Source organism: Myotis yumanensis, unplaced genomic scaffold (assembly GCF_028538775.1).
Source record: "Myotis yumanensis isolate MYYU_CA2020_CCGP unplaced genomic scaffold, mMyoYum1.0.hap1 SCAF_13, whole genome shotgun sequence".
NCBI classification, from domain to species: Eukaryota; Metazoa; Chordata; class Mammalia; order Chiroptera; family Vespertilionidae; genus Myotis; species Myotis yumanensis.
Genome location: NW_027223764.1, coordinates 27,918,796 through 27,932,398, shown reverse-complemented (window position 1 = coordinate 27,932,398; position 13,603 = coordinate 27,918,796). Strand labels below are relative to the sequence as shown.

At 41.6% G+C, this 13,603-nt stretch overlaps 1 protein-coding gene across 10 annotated transcripts in view; it reads right to left on the bottom strand.

Annotated features, from left to right (window-relative positions):
* The window catches only part of SGMS1 (sphingomyelin synthase 1), a 261,890-nt gene that overhangs the window by 5,868 nt on the left and 242,419 nt on the right, over window positions 1-13,603 (bottom strand). For all 10 annotated transcript variants that reach the window (XM_070432761.1, XM_070432760.1, XM_070432766.1 and 7 more), the window contains one exon: window positions 13,264-13,381. In XM_070432761.1, the coding sequence (XP_070288862.1) occupies window positions 13,264-13,381 (118 nt within the window). The remainder of the gene's footprint in view (window positions 1-13,263; window positions 13,382-13,603) is intronic.

Sequence of the window (13,603 nt, the reverse complement as noted above, 5' to 3'; positions counted from 1 at the left end):
GGGATATTGAGATTTACAATAAGAAATATATATCTGGTCTTTGTCCCTGTTCCTGGCACAGAGCTTCTAAACCCTTTGGAATTTCCTAAGCGATAAGAAAGATAAAGGTGTATGTGTTATTCATAACAAGCCATTTTCAACCACACCTGAGTTCACCTGAGTTGAAAAGCCCCTAAGGATGTTTGCCAGAATCAACCAGGTGGTGCGAGGGTTGGAGCTTTGAGTCCACTTCCCCCCACCTCTGGCTTAATCATCAATGGCCAATGACTTAATCAATCATGCCTCCGGAACAAAGCCTCCACAAAAATCCCATGAGAGAGGGTCTGGAGTGCTTCCAGACTGGTGAACACGTGGAGCTATCAGGAGAGGGTGCACCCTGGAGAAAGCATGCCTCTTGCCACATATGTTGCCCTGTGCATCTTTTCCATCTGGCTGCTCCTCAGTTACATCCTTTTATAATAAACTTCTAATCTAGTAAGTAAATTGGACTCCTGAATTCTGTGAGCCACTCTAGCAAGTTAATTGAACCAGAGGAAGGGGTCATGAGAACTTCAGAAGCACAGGTGACCATCTGGCCTTGTGATTGGCATCTGAAGTGGGAGAGTAGCCAGTATCTGAGTTCTTTACCTGTGGGATCTGACACTCTCTCTGGGTAGATAGTATCAGATTTGAGTTAAAGAGAGTTGGAGAATTGCTTGGTATCAGGGAAACACCCACCCCATCTCCGCCCCCCCCCCCCCCCCACCCAGCCACACACACCTGGGCACAGGTGTGTTCAGGGTGGTTATTGAGAGTAGAGGAGACACACAGGCGAGTCTTTCCTTTAAAAACTTATATTAAGACATGACACCCCCCCCCCCCCCCCCCCGCCCCATCTTGAAGACTGGCCACTCAATGTTTATGTTCCTTGGGCAACTCTTGGAAAGAATATTGAGTAGCTTCAGAACTTTCCCGAGCTATGAGTATTTTTTATATTTCAACAGATGCTTACCCATTTTTTTTTTATTACTCTGATAGAGAAAGACTGACTGGTTTGGTCTTATTACTGTTGTGTGTGTGTGTGGGGGGGGGATGGGGGTTAACCCCCCAGGGAAAATTTAGAGGTATATTTTTGCATGCATGGCCTGGAGGACAACTGTTGTATTGCTAAAGCAGCTGAAGACTGAGCAGTCAAATATACAAATAGTGTTTGGTATGTGATTTCTGGGGACCAAAGTAAAACAAGGAACTGAGTAGGATGTACCTTCAATCTTCTGAAATTATATGGATTAAATTGCATGTTTTTCCTTTCAACAAAAGTGAAAAAAGTTTAAGAATAAATTTACCTGTCTCTCATACAAGTCTAGGCTGGTTCCTTAGAGTAATAAATAGCTTGAACAATTCACTCACTGCATTTTTCAATTGCTCTGTCAAATGAAATGTGTGACTGTCTCTATTTTATGATTGTTAGACTCTTTTTAAATTCTGGTTGGCCAAGTTAATCACCATGATCATGCCGCAGCTTTTAACTGATAATATTACAGCTTTGGAAAACATGTTCACATAAATATAAATTCATTATAATTTCCCTTTAAAGTTTTTATGAAGGTTTCTAGTTAAGGCAAGCAGGTTGAACACACCACGGAGAGGATATGAATTTCCAGATTCAATGGGATCACTGAATCAGCTCAATAGAAGAAAACAGATCTACACAGCAAGACTCAGTATCATGGAATTTCAGACACACGAGGGCAAAGAAGAAACCCTGAAGCTTCCAGAAATCAGAAACAAGCTTCACATGAAAGATCAGAAATCAGATAATTTCAAAAGCAACACTGGAAAACAGAAGGCTTTAGAAAAATGCCTCCAAATTCTGAGGGAAAATAATTTCCAACTTAGAATTCTATACCCAGCCACATTATTAACTAAGCACCAACTGAGGATAAACTAAAGTCATTTTCATATATACAAGATTTCAAATATTTACCACCTGTGTACTCTTTTTTAGGAAATTACAAAGGATATGCTCCACAAAAGAAGGACTAAACACAGAAAAAGAAAGAGGATTCGCTAGAATGGCAATACAAGGAGGGCTGAAAACTGCAGTCAGCCTAAAGTGAGCCTCCCAAATGGCTAAGTCAAAGCTCTGGAGAGCTGTCTTGAAGAAGATGAGATTGATAGAACACCCAATGCCTCTGACTATATGGCTGGGAAAGTCACAATGTGGGAGTGAATAAGTATATAGAAAACGAATAAAGTAAAAAGCATGGTAATTACTAATTATACAGGAAACAAAATATTGTGCAGAAAGGGAAAATTAAAGGAAACTACATGACTTGATTGGGAATAACATTTACAAAACTGTAATATTGTAAGCTCTGAATATTGAGTTAAATCAAGGAGAATCCATGTAATTTCAGATGATTGAAGGTACATCCTACTCAGTTCCTCATTTTAATTTGGTCCCCCAAATCATGGCTCTTCTACCAACTAGCAGTGTGGCCCTGGAGGGAAAATTACACTGGGAAGACAGAACAAGAAGTGTTCCGTCTTGAGAGACCGCTCCACATATTCCGCCCAGGGTTACCTGGTTGCATTCCGTGGAGGCAGGATGGAGTGTGCTTACTCTACTATAACTGTAAGTGTGACCTCCCCATCAGTAGGCTTCTGGATGTTTGTTTTCTTAAAGTATATTTTTATTGATTTCAGAGAGGAGGGGGGAGGGAGAGAGATAGAAATATCAATGATGCGAGAGAACCATTGATAGGTTGACTCCTGCACTCCCACTACTGGGGATCGAGCCTGCAACCCAGGCATGTGTCCTTGACTGGAATGGAACCCGAGATCCTTCAGTCTGCAGACAATCTACCGAGCCAAACCAGCGAGGGCCTGAATGTTCATTTTTGAAAGAAGAGGTATTTTGGGGGACATTCACATCAACACTTTCTCAGTGGATAGACACTACAAAGTTGTGAAAATTTAGGTCTCATAGCTACCTTAGGATGTGAATTATGGTCTCCTAGGGTCACAGAAAAATCAGTTCTCAATGAAAATACACCAATTCTTTTCAACTTCTAGTGACTGGCTAAGAAATTAAGTAAACTGGCCAAGTCACTTAAGCAATAACCATGCACAGCAAGAAACAGAGCAGAAGGTGGGAATGCCTTCTGAATGAGACAGGCCACACCAGTACAGTTTGAGCCAGTGGGCCTTTGGTTATTACAAAACAGGTTTCTCAAAGCATTCTTTCAGTGCTAAATCACACCCGGCTCTGAGGGTCGTCTGTTCACCATCATTCAGTATGCAGACAGCCTGGTGCCCCGCCTTTTCTCTTAACTACTTTGAAGAGCAGGGGCGTTCACTGTGCTTCAGCCCCACTGGCAGGGGAGGGAGAACCTGGGAACAAAGCTCATCAAACAATGCTGCATACATCAATGGCTTTGGTGCGCTCTGACGAGGGACTGAAAGTGAGTAGTGAGGAGTAGAAATGCTATTTAATATCGTCCTTCTACCTTACTAATGCTTTCTCTTACAGCAGCCCTGAAGAATCAGCAAGGCTTCCTGGGCTGGGAATCAAAGTCTTGACCCTTTGGTGTGTGTAAGCCAATGCACTAGCCACTGAGCAACACCAGCCAGGGCACCACAGGTATGGAGCAAGAATGGTGTGGGGGAACTGCACAAGTGACACAATGTACCCCAGCACTGTGTCCTTTGCCAGTAGGTTCTGCTATCTCCTGTTCACCCCTTTGGTAAGAATAGCAGCTCTTTCTCCTTCACTTTTCGAGGGGACACTCACAAGGGTGCTGCTATTCCCAAATTTAGTGTACCACCTCTGTGACTTGTTTTCCCAGTGAAAGTGCCCCAGCTGTTCAGTGTGGCAATGTCCTCTGGCTCCATGTAGGTACTCTGGCTCCATGTAAGTACTGCCTGCAAAACTACATGCTACCTGTGCAGTGCCAGTCCCTCGGAAGCCTGGGTGAACCAGGAATTGGGTACATCTAGAGCAGTGGTTCTCAACCTTCCTAATGCCACGACCCTTTAATACAGTTCCTCATGTTGTGGTGACCCCCAATTTCATTGTCACAAATTGAACATAATTAAAGCATAGTGATTAATCACAAAAACAATATGTAATTATATATGTGTTTTCCGATGGTCTTAGGCGACCCCTGTGAAAGGGTCGTTCGACCCAAAAAAGGGGTCGCGACCCACAGGTTGAGAACCACTGATCTAGAGGAACTTTTCCTTGAGCGTCTGGGAACCTTACAGAGATTTAATGTCATGCTATCACTTCCCATTCCAACAACCATGAACAGCCAGCTGTTGCTCAAAGTATTCATTCATTCATTCATTCATTCAATGAATCCACTGAATACTACCACCAGGGCAAATCATTTCTTTTTTTTATTCCCGAAGAAAATTTTCCTCCAAAGCAAGAAATTCACTATCATCCATGACAAACCAAGATGGCCAGCTGCTCTTACACTTAGACCATGGATCACACCTGCTGTGGGAATCAAGCGTCAGGGAGCAGGAGAACCGGAGAACCGATGGAATCCTGTCAGTCCCACCCCAACAGCCTTCAACTGAGAAACACACGTTACACACTGCGTTTTCCCCTCAGCCTGAACTCCCCAAATGACAAAGGCCCGAAACAACAAAACTACATCCTACAGCATGTCCTTGAAGCCCGCACAGGCCAGGCAGTGTGTTTATAAGTTTGATGGATGTTTTAGATTTCCCAACAGCAGTGAGAGGCCCAAAACTGCCCCTTATCATTTCGCATGCTTTCTTAGTGTTACTGGAACAGGCAGTGAACAAGAGGGTGGGAGAGTGGTTCTACATAATAAAACACTGCCCTTTGTTTTTATAGAAATTCCAACTTTTTAACAGAGCTTTCTTATCAATTCCTCATATCCCCACATGCCTGCCATGTGCTTAGTGCAGATGATATGATGTCCATTTAGATGATCAAATTAACAGAGAGGCTATTTTCTGTTTCACGGAGACTCAGTTGGGATCAATCCGAATGTCCTGCCTCTCACCTACACAATCTTGCCTTGGGTCCGGGAAAGAGCCTGCTATTGCTGCAAATACCTCCCCAGCAACAAAGGCTGAACAATGTCTTCAGGTTCACTTTTTGTTGTTGTTCTAATGAAGTTTAACCCATTTTATATGCAACAAAGGCTGAACAATGTCTTCAGGTTCACTTTTTGTTGTTGTTCTAATGAAGTTTAACCCATTTTATATGCCATTTAAGTGTAGTTGAGTAGCTAAAACAATTTAAAATAATTTATTCATTATTCTCTGAGGATCTATTTTTCATAAGTGTTTTCTCCATTTAAATGAAAGTCCCCCATCTCTATAAAAGTTATTTTCATCTTTCATAAACCATTTTCTGCCTCCTTATACAAGGTGTTTTCAGTTTGATTTTAACTTACTTTGCTTTATACTGTGCTCTGTTGGACTGATATTCCACAGATTACCAAGTTTACTTTCATAGGAATAACTATGAGCATAAACACGATCCCAAACCCCCGTTTTGGGTGATTCTGGACAATTTTACCAGCTCTGGCTTCATTTCTCTCATCTATAGCAGGCAAGAACAATACTTCCTCATCCTCAACCCTCACAAACCAAAGTGAGATAATGTTTGTAAAAGTGATTGCTAAAATTATACAGTGCTATACAAATCTAAGATAGCATGACAATTTCCAGGTTAAGTCAATATTTTGGGTGTGTGTGTATGTTGGGGTAGGGGAGGGGTTCTTAAGTGAGAACTCAAGGCCTAGCAGACAAGTGAAATTCAGACGGCTTTCTCCAACACACAGCCCTTGTGTATGTTCATCTGTGATCATGAGAGACTTTTCTGAACGCTTCCTCCAGATTCACTCCTGGAAAGATTTAGTTTCACCCACAAATATTATGTCCACCTCAAGTGATCTGAAGCAGGAAGATTTCGGTATGCACATCCTCTTAGAACTCATCTATATGAGTCTTTTTAAAAAGACTCCACTCAGCTCTGAAGAATTTGGCTCTCTGTACCTCTCCATTACCAAACACATCCATTAACTCCTATAATCCCTGGGCTAGGCAGGCAATGTACGTGTGTGTGTGTGTGTGTGTGTGTGTGTGTGTGTGTAGAAGTCATCATCTCTAAGTAATTATCAGCAATAAGACACTCATCCCAACCAGCCTCCCTTCCCCAGTAAAAACTTTAATTTTTTTTCATGGCCTCTAGTAAGGAGATGTATCAAAGCTTCATAAAATCTTAAATAAAGGTTGGCCATGGATTTCCATTCACCCATGTTCTTATTTGTCACATGAAAGAAATCCTGTTTTTCAGTCTGGCAGGACTTGCCTTTAACAAAATTATATTTGCTTAAGGTGCTGAGAGATCGTTTCGCCTACTTGGTCATGAAGTGAAAACTGAAGAAACAATTTCCCTCAGAGTTTTGTGTTGAACATTTCTAAATCTAAAGAAGAACACAATGAATACCACTAGACCCTTCACTTATATTCATCGATTACCAACAAGATCCTACATTGCTGCCTCTCCTCTCCTTTCCTCTCTCCTCTCCTCTCCCTCTCCCTGCCCCTCCCCTTCCTTTCTCTCTCTCTCTCTCTCTCTCTCTCTCTCTCTCTCTCTCTCTCTCTCGTTCCTGGACCACTCCAGAGTAAGTTGAATACACTAGGGCACATCGCTCCCAAATGCAAACACCAGGTATTTCCCTCTGTAATCCACACGTGACACAATGCTATCAGTCAGTAGACATCTTCACTCAGACTTCCCAATGGGCTCAGCAATGTCCTTCAGAGTCTTCTCCCCCTGATCTGGAGTCCAATCAAAGAATACAGACTGAGGATACTTGTCAGACTCTTCACTTTTCTTAGTCTTGTTTTCTTTATTAATGAGAGACATTTTTAAAGAGTCCAGTCTGTTTGTTTGTTTTTATAGAATGTTCCTCAATTTGGCTTTATCAGATTGTTTCCTTATGTTTACATTCAGGTTAAATGTTCTTGGTGGGAACATTACAGAATCTGACCCTGTCACATTTAGGGTCAGACCTGGCACAAAATAGGGCCATATAATTTGAGCCCTCCCTCCCTCCCTCGCAACAGCTTACTTCCTGTATCACTGGAGAGAGGTCTAAGAGACAGACGTGACCACATAAACCCCCTGCTAAAACCTTTCCTGGCTTGCTATGGTCAGACTCCTTAGATCAAGCCCACACTCCTAAGCAGGGTAACAAGTCCCCTTAAAATCTGCCCACAACTTGCCACTCTGGCTTTACCTCTGGCTACAAAACCCACAGGATCACATGCCCAGGCACATCTGACTTTACCTGCTTCCCAGACTCTCTCTCTCACCCTTCCTGTTTTCTCCACCTGCAAGCTCTTGCTCTCTCCAATTCCACATGGCAAACTCCTACTCATCCTTTTGAGACTTGGCTCAGACAGCTCCCTCCTCAGTGCAGCCAACACTCCCAGGGGAGTGTGCCACCTTCTTCTTTGCTTCCATGGCAGCCGAGCTGCACATGCCTATGACAGGAAGGGCTCAACAAGTCAGAATGGCCTGTGCGTCATATGTCTGTCATGGCTTCTGGGGGCCCATTTACCAGGGGAGGGGCGCCTGTCTTATACATTTGTGTGTCCTCAAAGTGCACCCCGCACAGGAAGGTTCTCTAGAAATGTTTGTTCAGGATATAAGCACTTGCTTGTTTATGAAAAATGTCACATCTGCAAACTCTCTGCCCCACAATCTGCAAGTGTGACTCTTCTTGGTGATTTTCCATAAAGAAGAAAAACATTTAGAAAGTTTGGGGTTTATAAAATCATGTCCAATGCATATATCAAATGTTAACTATACGAAAGCAGGAATAACTATGCAGAAATCATAACCAGAAGTATGTAAGAAAAATACACATAGGGGACTAATAAATCTACTAAAACATTAACAGTAGATAGGGCCATGAGTGGCTATAAAAATTTTCCTCTTTTTGTATATTTTCAATGAATCTATAATGAATGTGGAATTTCTTTAAAATAGAAAAAAATATTTTTAAGAGGAAGAATTTGCACATTTCTTTTTTTAATCCCTGTAAAAGGAAGAGTACGATGGAGAAAGAAGTGGGAAAGTGAAGAAGAAAGTTGAACAAGAAGGAAAACTATACTGACATTAAGAAACTGGCGAAGCAGAAAATTAGGTAAAATCAAGCATTGACAATTAGAATTCCACACAATTCAACAGGATGACATGAAGCTATTTTGGTGACAGAATATAAGCCATATTCTGAAATATTACTAAGGTTAGCAGGAGCTAATCAGAATATCCAAATTTGTCAGCATGGAGGGCAGCTAGGAACACCGAACCTGAGAACGTAAGGAAGAACTGAAAAGGGTCCTAAAATCCTCAAGAGCAATGAGTCTTTTGCCTTGTATGACAGCTCATGCCAGAAAAAGAGGCCTTTCATGGCTCAGCAGTGAATTAAAGGACATGCTCTGATCGTTCCAATTTGTGCAATGCAGGAAAACAGATGGTGACAGAAGAGAGTACACAGGCCTTTCACGGCTTTTGTATTTTATTGTTCCAATGAACAATTAAATTAATCTCCAATGCCACTCAAACATAACCCTTGTCCAACAGTGGGTTATGTTAAAGTGTGTTGGGGCGGGGGGGGGGGGGGGGGGGGGGGATTTTTTTTCTAACCATGTCTTTCAAGTTCAAGAGAGTCATTTCACTGAAAATACCATGTCAGATTAATGCATTTGCCAGCTAAGTACCTTAGCTGCAACATAACTCCTTTCGAAGGTTTTCAGATCTAAGCTCACCATGGAGACCAAAAAACAGAACCCAACATGCATCTCACTTTAAAGCTTAGTCACTAGACGATTGTTACAATGGGAGTGGAAAACTGCATAATTTATTTCTTCTCTTCCATTAGCATCAGGCTCTCAGTCTAGCTGGTGTCTAGGGTAGGTTTGTTTGTTTGTTTTTCTCTCTTTGGGAGTTTGCCAAAACAGTTAGAAAAAAAACTTCTTACAGGAAGCTTAGAACACCAAAGAATTCTCAAATGTTTCTGCCTTGTTCTTTTAGTATTTTAATAGAATCCTACACAATTGCCAAAACCGGTTTGGCTCCGTGGATAGAGCATCGGCCTGCGAACTGAAAGGTCCCAGGTTCGATTCCGATCAAGGGCATGTACTTGGGTTGCGGGCACATCCCCAGTAGATGTGCAGGAGGCAGCTTATCGATGTTTCTCTCTCATCGATGTTTCTAACTCTCTATCCCTCTCCTCTCCCTTCCTCTCTGTAAAAAATCAATAAAATATATTTAAAAAAAAAGAATCCTACACAACTGGAAGAAGATGACAAGAGGTTGTTTTGGGGTTTGTACACATGTTCCTTGGAAAGAAGCTGGGATGAGATTAGTGTGGGCTAATCAAGGTACCCAAAACTGGGCCGCCTCCAGTGTAAGCCTGGAACGCCCATACGCTTCTAATCTAGCAACTGAATACACCTACTTCCCTTTCCCAGTGGTTATCTTTGAGGGGAGGCCCACCCTTCACACATGATTATTTCTCCAAGCTATTACATTCTGTGAAGTGACGAGTACACCACCATCAAATGCATGAACAATAGGGACAATTTTCATAATTACTACTGTATACTTGTTGGAATATTTCTCTTAGAAGCCATGCATTTTAAGTATTGGCATTAAGGAAAGAATTAAGTATACTAACTATAGGGTTTAATATGATGGCAGAACCAAGTTTAAGTTCACATGATTATATTAAACAGAAAATCCTATATTCTGAAGCTCCATTCTCTTTAATGACTATTGAGAACCAACAGACAGGCCTTAAATGGTATCTCTAATCAATGAGGAATATCCAATTCTAGAAACGCTGTTTTATTATGTCCTATCTCTGGTCTTTTCATCCATTCGCTCAGCTTTAATACCATCTAGATTATGACGAATCACAAATATTTAATTTCTAGCTCTGATTTTTCCCTCAACTTCAGACCTATATTGCTAACTGTCCTGAATAAACAAGCCCCTCAACCTCTATTTGTTTAACCTGAAGTCATTAACTCCCTTTTCCTCCTTCCCTTGTAAGTATCACAGTGGTAAAAGCCTTCCTTTCTATCCTCATTCCCTACCTCATATTTAGTACCAAGTTGTACCGATTCAGCCACTTGAACATGACTCAAATCTGTCTCCTCCTTTCCATCCGCACGGCCAGTGGTTTAGCTCCAGGCCCTTATCACAGGATTTTACAAATGCTGACGAATAAGTCTAGGGGTTGAAGCATGATAATGACACTGAGCTCTTATTTCTGTACAGCATTTCACATCAATAGAACCCCTAGGTATTGCCTTCTTTCACTCTCACAACTCCTTCAGACAGATAAAAAAGTGCCATTCGCCTTGTTTTGCCAATAATCCTTCTGGGGTTCTGAGAAGCTCAATGCAACTGCCACACAGCTAGTAAGTGACTGTGCAAGATCATCCTCACCACTGGGTAGTAAGTTCCCTCTCTAGGCAATGGTTCAGAGAGAGGTTGATCGAGATTTCACAGTGAGAATATTAACAGACATCAAATAGGACAGGGGACTGGATGACTTTTGTAAGGTTCCTTTCAATTTTGGAACTCAGCTCTGGGTATGCCTCTCCAGTAGACAAACAGGCGTCTGGATCTCTCTCTGACAGTGCTACCCTCTCTCCCTTCTGACATCGTGCAGTGCAGCCCCCTAGCCCTCGGCCGACCCCTGAATTTCGTAAGCTTGATCTGCCATTCCGGGGCAGCACCAAGCCAGTGAGGGCTCTGCTAACTCTTCTGTCTAGCTTCAGAAGTCACTGTTTCACCATGAAATGCTCTTGCCAAACACGTTTAAATGAAATCAAAACAAGTTTCCAGAGCCAATGTTCTATGTAGATGAAATATGCAGGAAAGAGGAAGAAGTTAATTGACACTGAAAGCAAATAAACAGACATCCAGAATGTGGAATATTCTACAGGACAACTGATCTGATCTCTACAAGTTACTTTTTTTTGGGGGGGGAGGGATGGGGGTAGGAGAAGAAAGAGAGACAAAGACAGAGAGACTGGTCCAGAATTAGATACTTAAGAGATAGAACAACTACTAGTATATGTACTGTAAAGACATCCTAACTTATACAAACCAAGTGTTAAAAAAAGGGGGGCATTTTAAGACAATCAAAGTACTCCATGAAATGGTATTTGTTATACCAAATAATTACTGTTAATCATATTGATATACCAACAGCATTAAAATTATGCAATAAAATGTCCAAAATTTTTAGATGCATACAAACGTATGTAACAATAAAATGACACTGTCTTGGATTTTAAAAGTATTTTGAAAGGAAAAAATAGACAAAGCAAATCTTGACAATTACTGAATCTGGGTGCTGGGTATACAACAGTACCTTACACCGCACACTAGACTCTTTACTTTGGTATACATTTGAAAATTTTTATAATAAAAAACTGTTTTCTGAATTCTTCTCCCAAGAGTCCTATTCTGCAAAACAAGTAATTAGATTTAATGAGTTTTAACTGATAATGTTTGCTAAGGTTTGCTAATATTCTACCCTCTCCTACATACTTGATTTGAAAATTTTCAATTTCCAGGAGACAGTCACAGAAGGATGTCCAGAGACACAATAAATGAGTGACACATTTGGGTTTGTTTTCTGCATAAAGTTCCTGTTATTACCTCTGCCTTTACCAAGAAAACCCACAAGCTATTTTTGGTCCCAGGTCTTGGGTAGATAAGCTGATGACTAAAGCTGACTCTGTAAGTGCCTATGCTAACAGCCTGCGCTAGCCAGCAGCTGGGCGGAGCTCCTGAGAAGAAACCAAGTCAGTACCAAAGTCCGGAGAAAGGCTACCCAGAATGATGTTGGATCCATCTCCAACCTGTGCTTGGCCAGCTCGCACTTCTAACTAAACTGGCATGATGTGTTCCTTGGTGGAGAAACTTCCCAATGCACAGACAGGCTTTTTTAAGGAGTTGAACTAACCGTAGGCGAATATCCTAAGCAATCCGCCTACTACTGAGAACATACTGCTTAACAAGCCAGGCTCCCAGCAAGGGTCTACACTGGATCCTTCCTACAACCCAGGAGCTGCAAGGCCAGTGCCTGAGAGTCTACAAAGAATGAAGAAGATGTGAGGCTGGCTTCTTGGTCGGGCGGAAGAAAGAGTTAAGGAAAGAGTTTGTAGCAGAACGGAAAAAGCAAAGAAAGAAACTAGCTACCTCTCTGAGTACAATATAAGACTAAGAAAAAGAGGAAACACAGTAAGCAAACAACTTAAAGAAATCCGAAATTTCAAGTGATGAAGACACCACTTTACTAGCAAAAATCCAAAGTCTATTTTCAGCCCTCTTCCAGGTGTGCAGGAGGCAGCTTATCCTGCCCTCTTCCAGGAAAAATCTCCCTTCTGGAAGGAAAAGTACAAAGGGATGGAATTGAAAGTGCAATGCAAAGAAATTATGTCAAACACACTAAGGTAGTAGCCCATATGGTCCCCCCAATCAAATCCAGGAAACCAGTGTCTTCTATTTCTTATTGCATCAAAGAGCTTTGATGTAGGTAAACATTTTAAAAACCAAATCTTCTGCTAATTATTTCATGAAACTCCAATGATCTCCCAAGTTGAAATTACTCCAAGGTAAAGGTGAGGAGTAAGGAATGTTATGTGACCCTAATGGAAAGGTAGAGACTATGAGGAATAAAGTTCATGTTAAAGAAGGGCTTCTATGCTACTAGAGAAGATCAATACATTCCGCAAAATCTCCATTGTTTGAGAGAGGAGAATGCAAGGAGACAGGAAATGGCTCTGCTGTTACAGATTACCACCAAAGGAATTCATAGAAAGAAGGAAAAAATATCATTTCAAACTGAACTTTCCATCTAAGAGAGGGAAAAGCCATCTAAAAGCTCTTGGATCTGTGTCAAGGGAGAGAATGATATTTTAAAAATCTGGCAGGAAACCAAAGAGCTACACCCACATACAAAGCTTAACTGCTTCCAGCACACTAACTAGACCACATATTTCCCCAGCTGGGAAGCACTGGCAGGATTAGGAAACCCTGAGAAGGGTGGGGCTGCCTGGCCATAGTAACATTCCCAGATGAGGGTGGGGGGACTGGCCTGTGTTCTAAAGAAATTTTCACCTTTGGCCTTAGTCAAAGGACCCCTGGGCAAGACGAGAAACAAACAAAAAGGGAAATTACAGTGAGGAGTGGTTTACCTTCGGAGAGCAGTTGAAATGCATACCAGGTACTGGGAGTGTAGTTACATACATTGTAATACACCGATACAGGTACAGCGTGCCAACTATGCAGAAAAATCTTCTGCTAATAATAGACCTGGAAAAAGGGAAAAACAGGGCAGACACTCAGTCATGAAATTCCGCAGGTTCATTTACTTTAAAGTTTTCAGTGACCCAATAAAGCAAACCCCAAAAAACTACTTGAGTGCTTGAAATCAGAATGCTACAACTACAGATTAGCAGGTTAGGTGGAGAATTTTGAGGTTGACGTGGTGGTTTTTTTAAAAAATATTAACTTGCCAAAAGAGTTTAAAACACT